This window comes from Dreissena polymorpha, chromosome 16, assembly GCF_020536995.1.
Source record: "Dreissena polymorpha isolate Duluth1 chromosome 16, UMN_Dpol_1.0, whole genome shotgun sequence".
Taxonomy (NCBI): domain Eukaryota; kingdom Metazoa; phylum Mollusca; class Bivalvia; order Myida; family Dreissenidae; genus Dreissena; species Dreissena polymorpha.
In genome coordinates this window covers 15,700,739-15,726,295 of record NC_068370.1, presented here as the reverse complement: position 1 = coordinate 15,726,295, position 25,557 = coordinate 15,700,739, and the positions used below count along the sequence as shown (strand labels likewise).

At 36.8% G+C, this 25,557-nt stretch overlaps 1 protein-coding gene across 1 annotated transcript in view; it reads left to right on the top strand.

The window, feature by feature from the left end:
• LOC127862188 (ecdysone-inducible protein E75-like) overlaps positions 1-25,557 on the top strand; it is a 152,826-nt gene that overhangs the window by 1,110 nt on the left and 126,159 nt on the right. Inside the window, exon 2 of the mRNA XM_052401196.1 lies at positions 14,737-14,801. Coding sequence (XP_052257156.1) covers positions 14,792-14,801 — 10 coding nt within the window. The 5' untranslated portion in view covers positions 14,737-14,791. The remainder of the gene's footprint in view (positions 1-14,736; positions 14,802-25,557) is intronic.

Genomic DNA, 25,557 nt, shown 5'->3' with positions numbered 1-25,557 from the left:
GCACATAAACACAGTATTTTATTTGTTTTTTTTGGTCATTAAATACCTATTTACTCATTATAGTATAATGTGTACACATTGAACATACGTTTACATAAATTTGTAGTCATTTCAATGTAGGAGGGGGCAGTTTTGTATTTAGAAAATAAGATCTTAAAAACTGGTATCATACCAGCACTATTAAATTAATAAATAATATATTAAATTAAGTCTTTCTACTTTTCATAATTAAAGGGATACATGAGCATGAATTTTCTTGAGATAATATTTCCATATAGGAAGTAATACTATAAGTATGTAATATTATAACAATCGAGACCAGGGTCGGTATTCTCAAAACTCCATATGGCAAATGGACATTCTGAATTAAACTTGTGACCTTAGGGAAAATTTAAAATAAAATCAAAATGTAATACTTTCAATTCCAGTTTTGTTCTGCTCACAGAACACAATAATTTGTTAAGCAATATTTGAGTGTTCTAAACCTTTCAATAATAAGATAAATTTTAAAAACAAAAAACTTGAGTTGTTTTATGAATTTCTGGTAAAACTGACTTTTGTCCTCATGTTTTTGTTAATACGGGACGGCTGCCGCTCGAGTAATGACAAAGCACTGAAACTGCTTGAAATAATTTGACATGATTTGAAATTATTTTAATTTGAAAATAATTTGACATAATTTGAAATTATTTGAATTTTGAAATTGAAATTTTTTGAAATTAAAATTATTTGAGATTATTTGCAATTATTTGAAATTTAAATCATTTGAAATTGATTTTTGTTTAACTATTTGAAATTATCTGAAACTATTTGAAATTTACACGGAGTAACACCCCACTGTATAAAATATATTTTGAATATTTCCCAGAATAATACTTAACTTTCCCGGTAAACTCTAGACCATTTGAACTATTATACATCGATATTTTCATAGCACGAGTGCAAAAGGAGCGAAAACGGAAAAAGCTAAAAACGTGACTTGATACTTAGATTCGTATGCATATTCTGCTTTATTAGATTTCTGGCAATATAAGTTTACTGAAATAACATTGAACAGAAAATGGGTTACACCAAGATATTGAAAAATAAACCATTTAAATATATTAACTAAACTCAGTTTAATGCATCAATGACATAACGACATACATGTATGTTCATGTTTTCCATATATGCTATTTAATTAAAAAAGACATTCACTGTACTGAATTAATAAATTTCTATGTTTTAATTGTGTATTTATGAATATACAGATTACTGAAAGTTATACGTGCATGTTGAAATATACTTACTTATGATTAAGGTAACAGTATCTAACATTATATTGATTGTAAGAATACATTTAAGCAGTACTTTAAAAATACATTTTAAAATGCAGTTAAACATGCACCTATTTATTTTACCGTCTGTACCTTTTGGATTTGGAAGAATAGCGCAATAAACCAAAAAAATGGATAAATGTATCTCTATTTATATGATTAAAAGTAACATTATTCCCTATTGTTGATATCATTGCCTTTATATAAACCCACTACCGGCGACCCGAAGTAGGTATAGGCAGACACACACTTTTTAAGCGTTGATTTTGTTGCCACCCACATTGCTTCATCAAGCATATCTGTATGTGTCACTTAAACGATAAATTATCATAATTATGAGTTCGAATTGATGTATTTCTACCATTAAATGTTTTACGTAAAGTAAATATAATAATAATAAAGAGTAAGGCTGTTGTGAGTCTTCTTAATATGTTTTCAGCAAATGAAGTTTAAACAATAAACTAGGTTGTACTTTATGTAAATGGATCTATCATAATACAATACTTACGATGCTATACGTTGACATTAATATAATTAATAGTCAAAATCGATAAATGTATCGTAGGATTCACCTTTATTTCTTCATTGTGGGTACATACGTACAGCTCAGACCCGGCGGGTCAACAGCTGGGAGTTGGATTAATGCAACTAGATTGACCTTTTTAAGTCGACATTGGCCAATATATCTTAGGGTCGACATTAATTATTTTATGTGACGGGTTCGCTTTTAAACTACCTGTGCGAACATATATCAATATATCTCGGGGTTGAACTTTATTAGTCGAACCTCTATATCTTTGTGTTGATCTTTATTAGTTTATGTGACATGCTCACGTTTCAATTACCAGTACGACTAGGTTAAGTACGTTAATAACTTCATACACAGTTGTAGCGGTCATACAGCGGGGTGACAGGTCACTGACCGAATCATCTAGGTGACACAACGGTCAGCGTAGTCAGAAGTGACCGCGTAATAGGGCTCGATAGCAAGCTTAACTAGTGACCGGGCCAGTCTACGCCTGTATGAATTTATGAACACTCAAGCTGTTATCGTTTGGTGGAAGTGTTTTTGACATTGACACTTGAATATATTGTATGTGAAACATGGACTAGTGAAAAACGGGGAACGATATTTGATGGTTATTGTTTTATTTCAATTATTATGCCCCCCTTCGAAGAATAGGGGGTATATTGTTTTGCACATGTCGGTCGGTTGGTCCGTCCACCAGGTGGTTTCCGGATGATAACTCTAGAACGCTTGGGCCTAGGATCACAAAACTTAATAGGAACATTGATCATGATTCGCAGATGACCCCTATTGATTTTGAGGTCACTAGGTCAAAGGTCAAGGTCACGGTGACTCGAAATGGTAAAATGTTTTTTGGATGATAACTCAAGAACGCATATGCGGCCAACAGGGCGAACTCTGAACAATATAACTGAAGCAACTGGTCTGTAATCCTAAATCTATAATTATCAGTCCAATGAAACATTATCATTTGAGTAAAATAAAGTGGATCAGTAAAAATATTATGAGAATATGAGATTTTTATTGTAAATTTTGTATGTTAAATATGTTGTTTATGTTTAATTTTGTTGATTAATATAAATATAAGCAGGACAGGGGAGGTAATACACTAGTATATCTTTCTTAATTACAGGGGAAACAAATGCAATAAGTTTAAATTTCATGTTTAATAAATAGAGGATATTTGTTCATGTCAGTGTGAGATCATATGTTATTTTTTCATTGTCCCTTGACATATTGCTTTTATATGGTGCATACTTGTTTACCAACATCACCCCATCCTTTAAACAAGAGCAGACAACTCTATCAAGCATTTTGTCATAATTATTGCCCCTTTTATACTTAGAATATGCATATATTTGATAAATATATGTTAAAGTTTGCGTACTACCCCAAACATTAATTATATCCTTTTACATATTGCTTTTATATGTTGCATACTTGTTTACCAACATGGCCCCAACCTATAAACAAGAGCAGACCACTGTATCAAGCATTTTGAAATAATTATGGCCCCTTTTACACTTAGATAATTGAACATTTTTCTTAAATTGCCATAACTTCTTTATTTATGATCACATTTTTTTTTTACTTACAAAACAACACTTACCTGAATACCACAATGGATTCCACCCAAACAATACCCCACGCCCCTACCAGAATCCCTTCCCCCAAACCTCACCCCCCCATTTTTTTTAAACATCATCTAATAAATTACCGCACCCCACATTATACCCCCTCTAACCCCCACCCCCTCTACCCCCATCCCCCCATTTTTTTAAACATCTTATAAATTACCACACCCCACATAATACCCCTCTCTCACTACCCCCTACCCCCTACCCCCAATTTTTTTTAAACATCTAATAAATTACCAAACCCCACATTATACCCCCCCTCTCACTCCCCCTTCCCCCACCCCCCCAATTTTTTTTAAAACATCTTATAAATTACCACAGCCCACATTATACCCCCTCTCACCCCCAGACCCCTACCCCCCAACCCCCCCTTTTTTTTAAAACATCTTATAAATTACCACACCCCACATTATACCCCTTCTCACCCCCACCCCCCTACCCCTCCCCACCCCTCCACATTTTTATGTCTACCACTATAGTAGTGGGGGACATATTGTTTTTGCCCTGTCTGTTGGTCTGTTGGTTGGTTGGTCTGTTGGTTTGCGCCAACTTTAACATTTGCAATAACTTTTGCAATATTGAAGATAGCAACTTGATATTTGGAATGCATATGTATCTCATGGAGCTGCACATTTTGAGTGGTGAAAGGTCAAGGTCATCCTTCAAGGTCAAAGGTCAAATATATGGTTCAAAATCGCTCATTTAATGTACACTTTTGCAATATTTCAATATTCAAGATATCAACTTGATATTTGGCATTCATGTGTATCTCATGGAGCTGCACATTTTGAGTGGTGAAGGGTCAAGGTCATACTTCAAGGTCAAACGTCATATACGGGGACATAGTGTTTCACAAACACATCTTGTTTTTTGTTTTTTATAAACATCTAAAAAAAATCCACACCCCATATTATAACCCCATCTCACTCCCCCCTACACCCCACCCCCCCATTTTTTTAAACATCTTATAAATTACCACACCCCACATTATACCCCCCTCTCATCCCCCTACCCCCTTACCCCCCCCATTTTTTTCCTTTTTATATTTTTGAAAGATCGTCTAAAAAATTATTGAATATGAACAATATCCTTATGATGGCTTACGTTATACTGTCAAGCACTCGAATAGTCGAGCGCGCTGTCCTCTGACAGCTCGTGTTAGGTAACAAGATCAAAGCCACAGTGACTCGAAATAGTAAAATGGTTTCCGGATGATAACTAAAAAATGCTTACGCCTAGGATCATGAAACTTCATAGGCACATTGATCATGACTGGCAGATGATCCCTATTGATTTTCACGTCACTAGGTCAAAGGTCAAGGTCACAGTGACTCGAAATAGTACAATGGTTTCCGGATGATAACTTACATTAGGTCAAAGGTCAAGGTCACAGTGACAAAAAACGTATTCACACAATGGCTGCCACTACAACTGACAGCCCATATTGGGGGCATGCATGTTTTACAAACAGCCCTTGTATTTTATATCATTACAACTCAGTTTTTAAATCTTATTTTATTCTTTTCATCTTATGTTGTTGTTTGTAATGCTGGTTTGTATTTATTTCCGTTAAGGCTATATGTGAGCCGCGCTCTGGGAAAACGGGGCTTAATGCATGTGCGTAAAGTGTCATCCCAGATTAGCCTGTGCAGTCCGCAATGATTAATCAGGGACGACACTTTCCGCCTAAACTAGATTGTTGCTAAGAAGCGACTTTCTTTAAACAGTATATATCATAAAAGCGGAAAGTTTCGTCCCTGAATTGCCTGTGCGGACTGCACAGGCTAATCTGCAACGACACTTTACGCACAGGCTCTAAGCCCCGTTTAGAGAGCGCGATTCAGTATTAATGAAATGTGTTGTTATGTGCTTTATAAACACAGTGTTGTTCAGTTGGCACTCCTGTGCATTCATGTTGTTGCAACAAAGTACAGGATTATGATAAACAGTTGTATACCACAATATCATTTTGTGCATTAACCTAGTGTTGAATTCGCATGGGTCGAACGGACATTTCAATGCAATATTGTCTACATTTAATTAAGAATTTTCTTCTTTTTTAGGAGCTATAAAGCCTTTTGGTGTGTAATTTAAAGGATTCAACGTTGATTTTTATAATCATTTAAATTGTTTTGAATAAGGGATTACATATCATGAAGCTTAGAACAAATGATCAAATTTAAATGTGGTGACCCGCAAATAAACTCTTGACACTAGTATTACTGTTGACAGCGGAAAACTGCTAGTTTCTCTATAAAATCGCCTACATGTTTAAGTTTTTTTTATTAAGACGCCAGTCATCAAAAATAGCAGTATGAGTAGGATATTGACAATAGTTTAAATAAACGTGAAAGACGGTTGCAGCACTGATAAATCTGCCGATAATCGTAAGAAATATACTTAATTTAATTGATTTTTTGAAAAAAAAAGCTTGTTAAACTCTGAAAACACTCGACAGACACTATATTATGTTAAATGTCGCATGCCTCGTTAGATATTGGGTGAAGTCGGATCATGCCTCGTTAGATATCGGGTGAAGTCGGATCATGCCTCGTTAGATATCGGGTGATGTCGGATCAATGTCGCATACCTCGTTAGATATCGGGTGATGTCGGATCATGCCTCGTTAGATATCGGGTGACTGTCATTATCAACCTTATCATCATCCTTCGTTATGACATGACGCCTTATCTATGACCGCTCCGCCCACTAGAATTGATCCATCAATCAGCGATCGATTAATCGGGCGCACTCGTTAGCAACGACCTGTCCGCCATTTTCTAGACAAGCTACATGTTTAGGTTCACTTTTATTCCAACGAGTTTCTTTTGTTTTCTTGAAAAAAACGATTAAAAATGGTTAAACGGTGTCAATTGGGATTATATAACTCGGACAATCGATATCCTTAAAGATTAGTTGGTGACATTTAATTTATATCGTTTCCAAAGCCGAAAAGAGATCTTGAGAAGTGTAAGAGATGTATAAATACATGCGGTCGTCACCACGAACAACTGAACGCCAACACAGTCAAAGACAATTATAATATATTTTTATCGGATATACTAGCAGATTTAAATAGTTTATGTTATCGATCTGATTATCATATAATATTTCACTTTAAAAAAAAAATAGTTTTATCAGTTACTAGGTCAGAAGCGAGGTTCATCTGCATTACTTAAAGAGAAATAAAACCCAGCATGAAGCCGAATTCATGCTGTGTTTTATTACTCTGATAGTAATGCACTTAATTGACATCATACATGTTATTTGAAGGTGACACGTGATATATTATCTTATTAACGGTATCTACACATTTGCACTCATGTGGTGTCACCAATAAACGCTTTTAATCCACACTAGGACCTCGAATGCCTAGATCTCATTTTTTAAACGAGTTTCTTTTATTTTGTTCGGATTAAAAAACGGAAATGAAATATGGCAAAAACGGTGTAAAAAGGGTTAATGCAACTCTGACATTTGGTATCCAGAAAGATAAGTTAGATGAATTGAACTTATACCATTTCCAACGCGGCAATGCGGTCTTGACAAGAGCGAGTGGAAGCTTCATGAATTACCGAGATCCCCTTTATAGGACATTAATTTATTTCACAAACTTGAAATGTCATATAAGCAATATCTAAGCATTATAAAGTATTTATTATGTCACGTGTGCATGTAAAATAATTGAGAATTTTGGTACCCAATTCGTGTAACTTTACGAAATCCCCGTTAAAATATAGGCGTTTCTGTGTGTGTCAGAAATAAGTGAAAACCATTTTGTTATTATTTTAATAAAAACGTATCGATAAATGCTATTGTAAAAGAGTTATTATTACTGATATTAGATGACCAATAAATGCGGTAACTTCGGGGAAGTCGGTACCTGCGCGAGCGTCTGATATTGGTAGCCTTATTAATTTATAATAGCCTGACCGTATTCCATTTCGTACAACTCTAATTTTATATCAGACAATGTCCAAACTTACTGTGTTGTTTTTGCGCTTTAATTTATAGTGATTGATAAAAGATGCATTGTCACTGTATACTCATGTGTCACTATATATGTGATTTGAGCTTAATAAAGGTTATGTTGTTGTTGTTGTTGATAAATGTCCCATAAGCAATGTTTAATATGATTAATATTACTTTTATACGCAATAACATGTGGGATTGAGTTACCCACCCGGCGTCAGAAAGCGCGTAAAACTTCACCGAATTCCCAGTTATAAAGCGCTATTTCGTGTCAAATACACGGGTAGGGGGGAATGTTTCGGTAATAATTTTGTTAATAACACGGGTAAATACCGGTGAAGTGTTAATTTATTGCAAATACCACCATTACACGTAATAACGGGTTCGATTTCGGTAAGCGCGCAAGCGTTTGAGAGCGTGTTTAATGTACCGATTTACCCGTTATAAATAGCTGATGTTCTCTTTAATCGTATATTTTTTTGCATTTGCAGAATAACTAAATGGCATCAACCCCTTTACAAGTGTAATATGGTGTTAAACAAGTCCATAAAATCATCCGGAATATCACGTAAATCTATATGCAGTCTATAGGCAAAGAAGCCATTTTGGTGTTAGCATGTCTAGGTTTTCTTTCCGCTGAGCCACGTGATTAAGTGGGCGGAGCGATCACTGATAAGGCGTCATGTCAATTATCACTGTCATAATCAACCTTATCATCATCCTTCGTTATTATACCTGTCATCGCAAGTAGCTTAGTGGATAATCAACCTTATCATCATCCTTGGTTATTATCCCTGTCATCGCAAGTAGCTTAGTGGATAATCAACCTAATCATCATCCTTCGTTATTATCCCTGTCATCGCAAGTAGCTTAGTGGATAATCAACCTTATCATCATCCTTCGCTATTATCCCTGTCATCGCAAGTAGCTTAGTGGATAATCAACCTAATCATCATCCTTCGTTATTATCCCTGTCATAATCAACCTAATCATCATCCTTCGTTATTATCCCTGTCATAATCAACCGAATCATCATCCTTCGTCATTATCCCTGTCATTGCAAGTAGCTTCGTGGAGAATCAATCAAATCATCATCCTTCGGTATTATCCCTGTCATAATCAACCTAATCATCATCCTTCGTTATTATCCATGTCATAATCAACCTAATTATCATCCTTCGTTATTATCCCTGTCAAAATCAACCGAATCATCATCCTTCGTTATTATCCCTGTCATCGCAAGTAGCTTCGTTGAGAATCACCCGAATCATCATCCTTCGCCATTATATATGTCATCGCAAGTAGCTTCGTGGATAATCAACATTAATGTCATTTTTAGATGGTCGATTTAGCGACCGTCTAAAGTGCTTAGTGTAAAATTCAGGTCGGTACGGCCTAGGTACGAGGAGCCCAATTCCCGCTTACTACGCGTATCCGCGCATGAAAGAGTTGTATAATTTATGCAAGAGGTTTGAGTTCCCCAATTATGTTTATTCACAAATGGAAACATTATATTAATATCGTGTTAAATGCAATAGTTTCTAATTGTGTTTTATAGAAAAGAATAAAAAGCAATGATCGTATTGTACGTGTCGCGGATGAGATTGTTTATGAATGATTAAAATAGTTCACTTTCTGCTGCGTCTGCGTGACGTAGTATTTTCGCTCATCTCATTCATAAATCTGAGGCTGGCGATAAACAAAGGGGAGTCCGGGTGAGAATAACGCACTAGTATAAGTTTACGCTTGTTTATATTCACAGGTCTCAATTAATAATACGTTGACAACGAGTTCAACAATTATTACAGGGATACGATAGACAACATAAAAAAATGTTTCATTATCGCTGAAACTGAATATTAAAACACATTTCAATATACCGGTAACAAGAATATTCTCTTAAAAATGTAGTCTTGCTGTTTTGAAATAAGGTTTGGAATTTTGGTTTCTTAATAACTTAATTCAAAACAAAAGTTTAATTATAGTGTTTTTTACTTGCTAGTCGCATATTTACCGCATTATAATGTGTGTTAATAGGCAAACCATACATAAGAAAAATTCAATCTGCCTTTGCGCATAGAAGGAATGGGTCGATAAGGTGCTGCGTTTCCTTTGCTTACTTCAGATAGAGGTCAATTTTTAACGTAATAGCAATCACAAGGCCCCAGCTTCAAAGGAATTGCGGAGCGTTCTTACATAATAAAAAGTCGTAGTCGCATGGTATTTGCGTTTAGCGTCCTATATCGTCACGTGGTTCATTTTCCCGGGTGTTTTGGCATTCATGATGTGAGGCTATTAATAGATGCGTCTGTCGATAAACAAAGGAAAGTCCGCGGGCGATAACAACGCAATAGGTAACGCTCTCACATACAACTCAATGACGTAGTACAGGTCGTAAATTGAGGCTGTTTATAGATTCGGGGAAAATTTGACGCTTATTTATATTCTCAATTTATAAAACGTTGAACATATGTTCAACAATAACTTCAGCGATACGATAGACAAAAAAAATGTTTCATAATCGCTAAACCCGAATATAACAAACAATTTATAATAATCATACTAATGACCTGTTTCGTAACCTCGTTTATGCTAATACAGCGGGTATTTCTGGAAAACGTTCTTTGGTTCTCAACAGATAGCGGCGATCTTTTGTATTTACGGGTGCTAGCAACGCAATAGTAGAAGGTTAATAGAAGGTTTAGCTTGTTTATATTCACAGTTCTCAATACATAGACAGCTTGATATGAGTTCACCAATTACTACAGGCATACTTTATGCAACCTCGAAAATGCTTTATAATTGCTAAAACCGAAAACAACTAAGTATATTATATTAAATAATTTATAACAATAAATATCTTTTAAAAATGTAGTCGGCGTATACACAGACTTTGTAATAAAGTTAGCAATATACTTTTCTAAATAAATAAATACAAGTAAACAGAAGTTAAACTATTGTGTTGTGTTTTTCACGTGTAAGCTGCATATTCACCGCATGAAATGTGTGTTAGCATTGTCAAACCACACATTAGTGTGAGTACTTAAAAATATACTACGGAAGAGCAGTTCATACGTGTCCTCATTTGCCTAATTATGAGTATCTTTCTTCACTATCGAAATATATCGTATGTTTATATTTGATTTAAACGCAGTTTTCTTTCGACACATTTAAATCCCACGTCAAAAATCGCCGTTATGCGAAAATGGGTCTTATGCGTTTCGGCAAGCGTTTGTTAAACCCAACATGTGCTTTTGCGCAGTCAGGCCCTAGGCGATGCGGTTCGCTTTAAAATCACTCAATATGTTATGTTTCTCCTTACCAGAAGGAAAGATAGCTGAGTAGGCTATTTATATGATGGGCGCATATGGAATAAGACCCATTTTTGCATTACGAGGATCAATACAAATCTCATTGCGAATTGAAAATTCCACATTTAAAAGCAATGCTTTTTGATACAAAATTGAATTCAAAATAGCAAACTTGTTATGCCCCCCTTCGAAGAGGGGGTATATTGCTTTGCTCATGTCGGTCGGTCGGTCCGTCGGTCCGTCCGTCCGTCCACCAGGTGGTTTCCGGTTGATAACTCAAGAACGCTTGATGACCCCTATTGATTTTGAGGTCACTAGGTCAAAGGTCAAGGTCACAGGTGAAGGTCACAGTTACTGGAAATAGGCATTTAAGGATTAAGCATGGTTCAAACAAGGGGAACAACTACGGTTTATGCATGTTCTTTTGATTACAGATTTGCCTCCCTTTAATTCATTCAAAATTTCATTTTACAGCAGAGATTCCAAATCTGACCTGTAAATGAGCCCCATATTTACTGCCAGTGCTAGGTTACCTTTTCCCATTTGATCATTCTTAAGTATTGGTATTGTAATGCTGCTACTGCTGCTGCTACTGCTACTGCTGCTTCTACTACTACTATTACTACTACTACTACTACTACTAGTACTACTACTACTACTACTACTACTCCTATACCACCACCACCACCACCACCACCACCACCACCACCACCACCACCACCACCACCACCACCACCACCACCACCACCACCACCACCACCACCACCACCACCACCACCACCACCACCACCACCACCACCACCACCACCACCACCACCACCACCACCACCACCACCACCACCTACTACTACTACTTCTACTACTACTACTACTGCTGCTACTACTACTACTACTACTTCTACTACTACTACTACTACTACTACTACTACTACTACTACTTCTACTACTACAACTACTACTACTCCTACTCCTACTCCTACTACAACACCACCACCACCACCACCACCACCACCGTCACCACCACCACCACCACCACCACCACCACCACCGTTCACAGTGACAAAAAACGTATTCACACAATGGCTGCTACTACAACTTATAGCCAATATAGGGGGGCATGCATGTTTTACAAACAGCCCTTGTTAATAATGGCAGCCTATCCACACATTAAGGAAAGATTTCTAGACGTGCTGACCAAGTACGGCAAACATTGTGGTATGATATTGAAAAGATTTTCTCTTATCGTGACACTATACTGTTTCGCTGATGATTGTTTTCTCATCTTGGAGGCGAAAGTGAAATTCTGCGAGATGTATTGTAACGCGTAATTGTAACAGGGCCACAATTTGTGTCGTTTGAGCATACAGAGAGTAGTCCGGAATTCCTTACACTGAACAGTGCGACATCCTTTGAATTGAGCACATACGCAGTAATGTAGCAAAAATTCAGAGGTTTTATCTCGAACAGAGCTACAGATAAGCTTTTTGGGGTAATTGGGTAAAACCCTTCAAAATAAGAATGAATTGGGTAATGGATGAATGATTGGGTATCCAAAAGTATGATGCCCGCTCATATAAAGAAATAATTGGGTATTTGTACCAAACCAAACAAGTGAACTGGGTATTTGCAATTAACGTGAATTTAGCTTCTCAAAACCGTACCTACATAAAGTCACTGTTATGTATTCAATCGCAGTATAGGTTGTTCCATCTTTCTACTATCAGATTCACAAATCTGAAGACAAGGGAATTTCTCAACCCACTCATCGAATGTGTTTCTACTTGTTTTTGTTCCAATAATATGGGCCAGTACTTTTGTTTTAGAAACCCAACACACCCCACAATGCAACAGCATAATAGATCAAACAATGCACACATATGTCGTTGTGGTTGCCAGGAGGAAGCGCCCATATATGATAAAACACCTGTTATTTGATGAAAATCGTCCAAGTATGTCCAAAACAGCCAAAAGTTTCACAAATAGCACCCCAAAATCAAAGTGTGTAATTCCTGACGTCCAGCTGTCAGTAATGAATGAAGGCGATTTTCGGTCGATTGTTCACAATTAAACAAGAACTTTGCTATAAACTCCACAAATGTTTTTCATTTACTAAGTTTGCTGGCAACCACAACGACATATGTGTGCATTGTTTGATCTTTTATGCTGTTGCATTGTGCTATTCAATACACCTGTGAAATCATCGTTGGGTACCTTTACTCTTATTATATATATAAGGACCAAAAAATTGTTTCAAGTACCTGTGTCCCATCATAGGGGTTTGGAACGGTGTTGTGGAAGTATAATATAGTGTATTTTGACCGAAAATGCCCCAAACAAAATTCATTATAGTTATCAACTATGCCCTTTGCAATTGTTTTATATTTAGATTGGTTTACCACGACAAAGGAATCTAAATGTTTTTTGTATTTTTTTGCGAAACTTTTCGTCTGCCTCGAGACGCCATTTTGTTTGACTCGCATTTGTAATCATCTAAACGATTGGTAAATACGTTACCAGATAAAAACAAGCGCTTGTCGATTAAGACTCGATTCAAGACGGCCAAAACAAAACGCATAGAAGGCAGCTCGAATTGGGTATCGGCGATTTGTTTTGCGTACCGGTACGCACAAATTTTGAAAAAAATTGCGTATCCACCTATTTTTTATTGCGTATTTACGAAAATACGCAGCTTACCTGTAGCTCTGAATTCTTGAATCAGCTTATTAAATATTCGAAAATATTCATGCGTGTCTGTTGGCTTTATGTAAAATTCACTAAGATGAAAACTGAGTAAAACAGCTACGCCTAAAAGCGCATTAGTGCTCTATACCTATGTTTATGTCAGCGTTGTTAACACCGTGTGAACTGCTCGAGTAACAAGTAAAGCAAAAACAGCAATGTTTATCTACTTTTATTCCTCCATATACAAGATACGAAGATTTTTGTATATTTTGAATTTGTATATAGTGTCAAAAATCAAAAGTTTTGTACACGGAACTTTCATTATGAATTTATATTCTTGGTGAGATAGTCATTTGATATTAGAAAAAATATTCCTTTAATATGATGGTGACTGCAAATTTTCTTTATATTAAGTCTCATTACCATTTTCATTATAGTTTCTATGCTTTCAGAACTTCCAAAAAGCATGTGGTTTTTATTTTGTCTTAGCTATTTCTATGAAATAATAAGGATGATAAAAAGTGCACCGAAACTCGACCCGTGCGCTATGAGACACACTTTATAAAGTTGAATGGCGTGTGTTCTTTTCAAACTTGCGATTGATTTTGAAAACTGAATTGCGTGTTAAATTATGCAATAGCGAACATCTTCAGTGCCTTCAGCGCTTTGATTATTCACGCGTTCAATATCACTTCAAGATTGATATCATAACTAAATACCATCTTTCTCAGAATAAGGCCATGGTTGTAAACAAAGTTAAAAATAGTGAGATGCATTTCGTAAGATGTAAGACGATTTCATGATAACTATAAACTATTTTTGTGACTTCTCTCTTTTTTCTATAAATGCTTGTTTATTTCGATATGACCTCTAGACAGATCTATTCTGATGTTGACATAATATTGCTAACATAAGTTTGTTTTCGGGAAATGTTTCAGTTATTTTCTTTCCATATTTGTGGTCTCCGATCTTTGACATTTAGATAAATATGACGTCAAGAACTTTTAATATCTCTTTTTATTACTGTCCATATTTCTTTACTGTATTGTTGGGGCATTTTATAGATCCGCAATTATCTAGTACCGGTATTCTTTTGTATTCGTCTAAATCTCCTTGACCAAGAAGTTTATATAGTTCACGAGTGAAATATTTAGTTTATACTCATTTTTGTCTGAATCTGATGTGTTGTCATTCAGCGGTGGAAGAGTTTAACATATGTGATTCATGACGTCATCATTACAATTATAAGTAACGTATTTCCTTCTAATGACGTCCTTGTTTTTTATCAGCGGACGCAGCCATGGTAATCCGAACGACCTTTAACATGCAGACGAAAATAAGACAATGAAGAAAGGTACGTATTGCATGTGTACGGTCCTAGTAGATACTCAGCTTTCATTCAAAGACGGACGAATAAAAGGACGGAGACTTTAACAAACCACAGGCATTATGGTCGTATAGGGTATTTTATTTGCATGAGACACTTTGTTAAAACACACATTTTTTATATCGTTAAAAGAACATAAAATACCTTAACAGAATAACGAAATATTTAATATCATATCATTAGAAATACAAACATTAATATTACGATGATAGATATATCTTCAATTGATTAAAACAGTTTATGTGTTTTATTTTTGTTTGAATGGGATATAGATTTTTTTGTTTATCACTCCGTGGGTTTTATAAATAAAGCAACCATACCGACCATTAATCTACAGACTTTGCTACTTGATTAATTCGAGCCTGTGGCTTATGCGCTCGACATTTTCTACCGTAGACTTTTTTACAAAAATAGGTTTGTATTTTATATTGGACAACATCATGTATAATTATTTATATAGGTAGTCACAGAGGCGTAACCAGAACATTATCTGTTTGCTACAATTGTCATCCAGCCAATATGCGATGGTATTTCAATTGTCATCCAGTCAATATGCGAAGGTGGTTGTTAAGATATGAGCTTGCTACAATTGTCATCCAGCCAATATGCGATGGTAGTTGTTAAGATATAAGCTACAATTATCATCCAGCCAATATGCCCTGGTAGTTGTTAAGATATGAGCCTCGCTCTGGAAAACCGGGGCTTAATGCATGTGCGTTAAGCAACGTTGCAGATAAGCCTGCGCACTCAACACCGGCTAAACAGGGACGACACTTTCCGTTTTTATGGTATTTTTTGTTTACAGGAAGTCTATTCTTAGCGAATTTCCGGATTAGGCAAAACATGTCGTTCCTGATAAGACTGTGCGAATTACAAATTCTAATCTGGAACGACATATTACGCACATGTTTTAAGCCCTGATTTCCCAAAGCGAATACGGGCATACATTCTGAAAACGCGCTATTTTGGTATTTTTTATTATCGCAAACTTCCATGCCTTACCGATCGACTGTATTGCACTTTGATGAATCATTTATATGTGTTATACCATGGCAAAAGTTGTTGACCCGGGCCTGAACGGACTAAATGTAGTTATGCCACTAGCTAGTCGAAACATATATTTAAAATTATCTTTATGTGACCAACTTATGACTATGTCGCCACAATCGGGCGTTAAACCGACTAACTTAAATCTAGTTGGTCGATCTTAAGCTCCAACCGAAATCAAGTATTGCGATAATTGTGTTAATGAATGCACTTTTCCTTAAGTAATGCGGATGTATGTGGGTAGATCTACCGGTAACTGCATTTGTTTCATAACGTTAAAGGCCTCATTCTCGAATCAAGATTGACAGGTGGTCCTTCAACACCTAAACGTCTTTGAACATTCGTTTTGGCCGGAGCGGCGATGTTGTTCCTTTAAATTTTGAGCACGCATTTCATAATGGTTTACATAATTTACATTTTTTAATGTCGCCCTTAAACGCGAATCTGTTGTCATTTCTAAAAGGTCACCGTGACCTTCGTGCTGATCAAAAGTAAGGGAGTAAACTCCGTTGTACTATTCTCTTATTGATCCTGGATTTGTTCCCTTGACTGCACCACTTAAAATAATCGCCTTTTCACGTTTGAATAGTCAATAAATATGGATATATGAATTATATATGTGTATGTATAAGTACTTGTGGTGTTTTACATTATTTTGTTATTTTTATTATTAAATAAACGGGTTGTTACGCGGAGTCTGCTGAGCATTTTGTGGCTGCTTTTATAATCGTTATCGGTTGTTGCAAAAAGTATTTGCTAATCGATCGTTTGATTGATATTGTGTTTGAAAATAACAGTGTTTATTATAATAATCAATAATATTATTGTATTCTTTGAAGTATCTTTTGTTCTGTATCCTATATTAAACGTTTTAATTCGTCTGTTATCGTTGAACGTTGTAGAAAAATACGGATCGGGAGATAACGAGCACATTCTGTGTAAAATATGCGGCGACAAATCGTCAGGTTTCCACTATTGCGTGTTCAGCTGTGAAGGTTGCAAGGTAGGTAACCCATATCATCTTTCTTTTCGTTCACTCGGGTATTGCTTCCCTTGAAATACCTTTCGTTTTTACGTGCATACATTAGTAAAAGAAGAGAATAGTTGTAATCTTTATTCACACTTTTACATATTTATTTTACAAGTTCCTCGACATTGTAGTCATACAGATAATCGGGGTAACAGTAGCAACTAAATATATCTCCCAAACTGACACCTCACGTTAATAATTTTGATCAAGGTGTTATAATTGTATGAATAAGAAGAAATTAACGTTGATATTCACAGGTCAGTTCAAGTTTTCAACATACAATAACGACCGATACTGTCGAATATTTTTGTATAGCACGCGTCCTTTAACCTGCTTATGTTACGTAATTTTTTTTAATGGAATGGTTTGTTGGGAATGCCATCAGTGTGTGGATCGAACCCTGGACTTCCCGATCGTGTGAATTTATTATGTAACTACAGAGGTCGCCGTGGCGTAGTGGATTAGGTGTCCCCCTAACAAACGGGAGGTCACGGGTTCGAATTCAACTGGGAGCGTTCCTGTGATCTTCCCAAAGACACCAAGTACTGGTTCTAGTCCCAGGAAACGGACCCGAGAGCGTTCCAACAGGGTTTTCGATGCCATGGAGCTAAACTAAATACATTTTAACGAAAATTAAACTAACAACTGTTCAGCCAAGTACGGAAATTAATCAACAGTTTATCTTTCCGGTTAAGGGATTCTTCCGGCGCACGGTGCGACAGAAATTGGAGTACAAGGCGTGCGAGAAACCCCGGGGCTGTCTCATCATGCGTATCAGCCGCAACCGGTGTCAGTACTGTCGCCTGCAGAAGTGTCTTTCCGTCGGCATGTCGCATGAGGGTAAATACACTGTAAAACCCATATAACAAGATAGATTATAACGCGGAATCCAATACAAATAATGCGAGTGGTTATTGGTTCCCGTGTTTTCTTCAACCTTCAATTTCCTAAAAGTCAAATATGGCGGTGCCAATTGAGCTTATGGTATTTTATTTTTCGGTATATCGCACGAGGTTAAGAACATATAGTGATAGCGGCACTGGTCTTTAGAGCCCGAGGGTGGGGCGGAGGAGTCTAAAGGGTCCGACTCGTCGGTAAACCATCTTTCGGGGATGCGTGGGTTCGCACCAACTATGTAGCCCTGCATACTGAGCTACCCGGTCCATGTTTTCTAAATAATGATTAAACATAGAATTGATTAAAAATAGAATTCCATAGTTTGAACTCACACGTATGATATAAATATATCTACAGTCTTACCTGCCTTTGACTCAAGGAGGCAAGTCGTAATTTACGGATATAGGGATTTAGTAACCAACAAACACGCATATAACTTCATGTGTTTTGATACAGCCGTCCGCCTCGGCCGCTGCCCAAAGAAAGACCGGCCGGCGAAGACCAGCTTCCTGTACATGCCCGGCCACTCGAGTCTCGAACTTGACAGGCAGCTGTGCACCGAGCAGCTTGTGCTCGACGTGCACGCGGCGTACCGGAAGGCCTGCGAGGACTTCGACCACTTCGCCGCACTCTTCAGCGATAAACGGGTATGGGCGAGAACGTGTGGTTGTACAGGGTGTTTTGCGTATCTTTGATGTTTGTGTAAATGGTGAAGGTGGTAGTGGTGATGGCGATAGTAATTTGCATTGATGATGATGATGGTGATGATAATGGTGATGATGATAATGGTGATGACGATGATGGTGCTGATGACTACGATGTTTATGACGATACTGACTACGAAACTTTTGATGAAACTGATGATGTTTTGATCAAGATGATGATGGCATAAATACGGAATATTACGCTAGTCAATTGTTCCAAGAGTTTGTATCACTCGAGTGGCTTGTGTGATGACGTATCACACGAGAGGCTAGCGTAATATTCCTTTTATTATATACAACAATTAACGAAAACAGTTTACAATTGTATTTTTAACTTTAACATAACTGACAAAACAATGACTTAAAGTTAAACGGTACGCCATAATTTATTTAAGACGCGTATGAATACAGTTTATGTAAATTACGTGTAAACATTCGAACCGGGAAAACACAGGTTTCCGACACGCTTACCTTAATGCCATCGTTAATCCAATGTTTATAACAATTAAGTTGACAACTTTAAATTTTAATCCGATGTTTATAACAAAAACGTTGAAACGATATGCACCTCAACTTCTATCTTCCATGTCTTTATCGAAACTTAGTTTAAACCACACTATTTTATTGTAGTCTATTCCTATCAAAATAAACATTTATGCATGATAAACACACACGCCAAAATACGTTTTGAATACGTTCTATGTTTTTAACAAATTGTTTACTGTTAAAAAAGACCACGTCCGACATGACCTTAAATTCCAGAGAGTTTAGATAAAACCATTTTGTTTCGTCACAGAAATGACGTCACACGATATACTACGTAATATATTTCGTAATATAAAATATTTCTATTTTCGGTGCGCGTAATGTGACGTCATTAAATTGATCGAAGTAGTCCGGCTAGTATCAATCGTTGAAATTAAAAAATCCCGTAATACACTTCTTAAAAACTATGGCGTACCGTTTTAGTCATTGTGTTGTTAGTTTTGTTAAAGTAAACTATACAATTGTTAATTGTTTTCGTTAGTTGTTGTATATAATAAAAGTAATATTACGCTAGTCAATTGTTCCAAGAGTTTGTATCACTCTCGTGGCTTGTGCTATTTCGCATCATACTCGAGGCTCCGCCTCTCGTGTGATACGTCATCACACAAGCCACTCGAGTGGAGTTAGAACAATTGACTAGCGTAATATTCCGCATGTAACAACAAGCGTTTAACATTTCGTATTATTCCTGCAAATATAAAATCCCAAATAAGACCTTAAAATTCGGTTTCGAAATACCAGTTCAGTACAAACTTGTAACATATACAAATATTACTAGACATTATCACGTACCGATATATTCCGCAGATCGTAATCGACGATAAGTAAGACTGCTGTCACCTGTACTTCCGGTATCTCCCCGGAACCGTCCGCTTTATCACCGCCTTCGCCAAGGAGATTCCGCTCTTCCGGTCGCTCTCGCAGAGCGACCAGCGGCTGCTGATTAAAAGCGGCCTGCTCGAGATTTCGACCATCAGTGACTCACCGCACATGGAGGTCGACGGCCCGGCGCTATTTAACCCGCGACTCAACATTTCCGTTCCCCGGGAGCGTTTTCCGGAAATCGGGCTGCTCGGCATGCTCTTTACAGATCTCGAGAAAGTCATAAGGCGCTTGCGGACACTCCGGCTGACTGACGTGGAGCTGTCGCTTCTCTCTGCCATTGTTTTGTTTTGTACCGGTAAGTGTCATGAAGCGGTCGTGGTATTTCAAATTCTAGGTGCGTGTTCCGTAATAATTGATTTAGCATTCTTTATATGCACAATTGTTGAATTCCGATGTTTTATGTATTTAAATTGCATCGAATCACAACAATAAACTGTTAAAAACATAAACTACTCACCTATTCGAAAATATGGTATTGCTAGTAATAATTATATTGTTTGGACATTACATAGTTTTGTTAACGGGTAAAAACAGTTTAAAATAACCGGAGGAAAATTATAATACAAGTATTTAATAATGTGCCACATTCAACTGTAGTTTCTTCTGTCTCCTCAGGCTATGACATTTTGAGTCACGTGCTTGTTGTTTCAGACCGGGAAGGGTTGGCGCCCAACGTCGCCCTGGAGACAGTCGAGACGGACCTCAGCCTTGCGCTCAAGTGTCAGCTGATACTTAGTCATGGGGACGGTACGGTAGCCTTCGCCAAGGCGGTCGAGGTGCTCACGGAACTGCGGCGACTTGCGACGCTCTACCTAGACGACATTCTTAACTCGCAAGTGATAATCGAGTCAGGTGACGGCGGCGTCAGATGAGGGAAGCGGTCGCCCTCTGTCCATTCTGGCGGGTGGAGATCTCGTCAGACTACGGCGCCCTCAGCTGAGGGAAGCAGTAATCGCCGTACGCTCTTATGGTGAAATCAAGTCGTGTCACTGCACCGGCAGCTGAAGGAATAGGAAACACGTGTACGCGTGTGAAAATCAATTCAAGACAGAGCGCGACGATGGTTTCAGCGGAGGGAAGACGCCGCTTCCTGTTGCAACCGCCGTCGTCAGATTGATTTTCACATATCCATGCAGGTTCTAAACCTCTAAAATTGAACAAAATAAATTGCGATCGACGTTAGCCTTTAACACTGTTTGCCAAAACTGGCGTTAATGCTTAAAGCAAATGCATGTTATTCGTTTGAAACGAAGAATTTGTTTACAAGTTGCACATATATTCATGTCATTTCTTAAATTATGTCTCGATTTTAATGGCATCGTGTTCTCATAGTATTTATTGTTAAATATTAGAAATATGTTGCCTTAAAAAGGCGATGTTTTGTTGGAGCATTTATTTATATAAATTTGTTATTTTGTTTGTCTGACTCGGCCAGGCGATTAATTTGAGCTCTTGTTGACTTTGATGTATCTTAAAATAAACTATCAAAACTGGGTGTACTCTTTTAATGTTTTTGTTAGCTCACCTGATTGCTCAGGTGAGCTTTTGTGACCGGTCTTTGTACGTCGTACGTCCGTCCGTTAATATTTGTTCGTAAAAACTCTAGAGGCCACATTTATTGTCCGATCTACATGAAACTTGGTCAGAAGCTTCGTCCCAATGAAATCTCGGTCGAGTGGGTCGTGCCGGAAAAAAAACTAGGTCACTAGGTCAAAAAAAGGAAAAAAAAAACTTGTGCACGCTGTAGAAGTTACATTTCATGACCAATCTTCACGTAACTTTGTTAAAATTTTTGTCTTAATGATATGTTGGTTGAGTTCAAAAGTGGTTCCGGTCCGTTGAAAAACATGGCCGCCAGTGGGCGGGGCAGTTTTTCCTTAATTGGCTATAGAGAAACCCTGTAAACACTCTGGAAGTCACAATTTTTGCCCAATCATCATGAAAGTTGGTCAAAACATTGCTTTTATTGATTTCTCGGACGAGTTCGAAAATGACCCATATTGGTGAAGAAACATGGCCGCCAGTGGGCGGGGCATTTTTCTCTATATGTATATAGTGAAAACATGTCAAAACTCTAGAAGTCACATTTTTGGTCCAATTTTCATGAAATTTTGTCAGAACTTTTATTTCCTAAATTCGTGAGTAAAGTTTGAAAATGGTTCCGGTCTGTTGAAAACATGCTTGCCAGGGGGACGGGGGAGTTTCTCTTATATTTATATAGTAAAAAGGCTTGCAAACAATCATGAATCATAATAATACAGTGTATTTGTGTTTCATTTATGCGTTAATTGTCATTCGAGGTTAGATGTTTTTATGCCTCCTTTCGAGGAAAACGGGCAGATGGTGATTGGACTGTCCGTCCGTCCGTCCGTCTGTCTGTCTGCCTGTGCGTCTTTCCGTCATACTTTGCATTTAGGTTTCCTGTGACATTGACCTTCAACTTAGGGTCCGCGTTTAGGTTTCAAAATCTGTGTGTAGGTTTCGAAAAATGCCCATAACTTCCATGTTTCTTGATATATAACCTTCACATTTGGTATGAATGTGTATATGGACAAGGCCTTTACATAAGCACACAATTTTTTACCCAAGTGACCTTGACTTTGAACTAAGGGTCCGCGTTTGGGTTTCGAAATGTGCTTTTAGGTTTCGAAAAATGCTCATTACTTCTATGTCCCTTGAGATATAACCTTCATATTTGGTATGCATGTGTATATGGACAAGACTTTTTCATACCCACACATTTTTTTACCCCTGTGACCTTTACCTTGAAGTTAGGGTCCGCGTTTAGGTTTCCAAATCTTCATTAAAAACGCTTCAGGCCGCCAGCGATATATTTGCCCTAACTATAAATTTTCCTAGCCAGACACAGTGATTTGCAAATAAAAGATCTTTTCAGTACTATAAATTTACATTAACATTTAAACAAGCAACTCTTACGTAGGAAACACTGTTTTAATACATGTACTCGTTGAAACGTTATTGAATAGTTTCTCCAATACTCAACAATGTATCACACCATGTTCTTATAAGAGAACTATTGTATACAAATTAATATTTATGCCCCCCTTCAAAGAAGAGGGGGTACATTGTTTTGCTATGTCGGTCCGTCGGTCCGTCGGTCCGTCCGTCCACCAGGTGGTTTCCGGATGATAACTAAAGAACGCTTAGGCCTAGGATCATGAAACTTCATAGGTACATTGATCATGACTGTCAGATGACCCCTATTGATTTTCAGGTCAATAGGTCAAAGGTCAAGGTCACAGTGACTCGAAATACTATAACGGTTTCCGGATGATAACTCAATAATGCTTAGGCCTAGGATCATGGAACTTCATAGGTACAGTGATCATGACTGGCAAATGACCCCTATAGATTTTCAGGTCACTAGGTTAAAGGTCAAGGTCACAGTGACTCAAAACAGTAAAATGGTTTCCTGATGTTAACTCAAGAATGCTTATGCTTAGGATCATGAGACTTCATACGCACATTGATCATGACTGGCAGATGACCCCTATTGATGTTCAGGTCACTGGGTCAAAGGTCAAGGTCACAGTGATTTGAAACAGTAAAATGGTTTCCGGATGATAACTTAAGAATGCTTAGGCCTAGTTGTGTTTCGTTTGCAATGCACTACTATATTGTTTATGTTTTTATTCTGGAGATGTGATGTTCTGTAATTAGATTTAATGTGCTGGCTGAATGTACTGTTACGCAATCTATATGCATCAGACGATATTTTACCAAGCGCGCGCGAGGAGAGCAACCGCGCATGCGTTATGACTCTATGTAAAGCGGTCGTTGCACGTATTTCAGGTCGCCCTGACATAACTGCCCTAGATCATCGCGACCTTCTCGCTCTGTCAAAGCGACAGCTACGATATATATACTTGATTTTTCGAAAACATTCGATAACGCACACAGTGTGATTTGCTGTTTATATTGTGATCGACGAAATTGTATGGCTATTGTTTATTCCGACTCATAGTAAGCAGTGGTGTTTTGAAGTTAATTTGCAAATAATAGACATAGATTTGAAAGTATTTTATGTGTCGACTGTCGCTGTACAGCCTGTGCGGTATTGTCAATATATTTGATAATTTTTTATATTATAAATTATTGTAAGGTATCGTGGACTTATTAACGCTTGGACATTAAATTTCTAAGGTAAGACATATGTGCGTGTAACACCAATCTCTCATATAAATTCACAAATAATAAATATTCTATCGGCATAAAAATGAAAATGCGTGTTAAATAAACAAATGCGAAGATAAATTTGCATGTTCTATATTAAATAATTTAGTGATCCAGAAAAGACGAGTTTTTGAGAAAATATTCATTCAAAACGTAATAAATACTAAATGAATAACAAATATGTGGGTAACAAGTACAAGTTTTTAACTGAAATTGTTATTTGTTTTAAGACAACGCATAATAGCAAAATTAAACCAAAAAGATGTTACTTTATTGCTCATATATATATATATATATATATATATAAATACTATCGTCACCTTAGGGCGAAGTGCGCAAAAACACAGCACTTTGGCGATGTTTTTTAACTTCTTTAAACTTAGTTTATATTTAATAACAATCTCATAATTAAATAATTTAAGAGAAAAACATTGTAAAACTATGAAAAAATATTTTAAATTTTGCACAATTATATGTTAAATTTCTAAATTTTCATTTTCGATTTAATTCTATTTCTACCTAATGCCAAAAAACCCATATAGAAATTTCACTTTATCTCTTCAATGCACTTGGGAGAAGGGAACTTAATACCGAAACATACTAATTTACGCTCTACTTCTCTAAGACTATTGATAAATTTAGCAAAAATAAATATTTAAATAATAAATAATAAATAAAAATATATTCTGCCGATACACGTCTGTAAACGTAACAGCATAATTTTATTATGCGTTTATGATAATTTTCTTACAATTTAATATAATATTTAATATTTATAATATTTATGTATTATCCGCGTGCTGATTTTTCTCTGATCTAAAAATAGAACACATACACTAAGTAAATGTTAGGAATTAGGGTGCACTCAGATATATACGTTTATTTTTTTAGATTCAATTGCTCTGTTCGATCGCGACCTCGGCGATGCATTAAATTTATCCAAGTATTGTGTGCTTTTTGTTGGTTACTTCAGACGTTTGTGGAACATTCAAGATCTTATATTTATTTCGACTCACCTATGGTCGGTGTTGTGCTAAACCGTTACGACATTGCTTTGCACGAATGAATCAGTGTACGCCTTTTACTTCTGCTTTATTATTTGTTTACAGTTTAGTGCTTGCATTTATTGCGCCAAATTTACCTCACATTTACTTATGACGTGATGCTTCGAATAGCCAATTACCTTTATGGTTAATATTCTTATCAATGTAAGTGTAATTACAAATATTATATAAATTCTAATTTTGATAACTGAATTAGTTCTTTGGTGGATTTTGATTAGCGTCTCTATAATGATGGCCAGCTAATGGTTAAAACAAAAACAAAACGACATTGAATAAAAGTGTCGTCATCTGCTATGAACGTTCATTAAATACATAGCATTGCGAATTTAAAACTATTTGAGAGATCCCGAACCTCA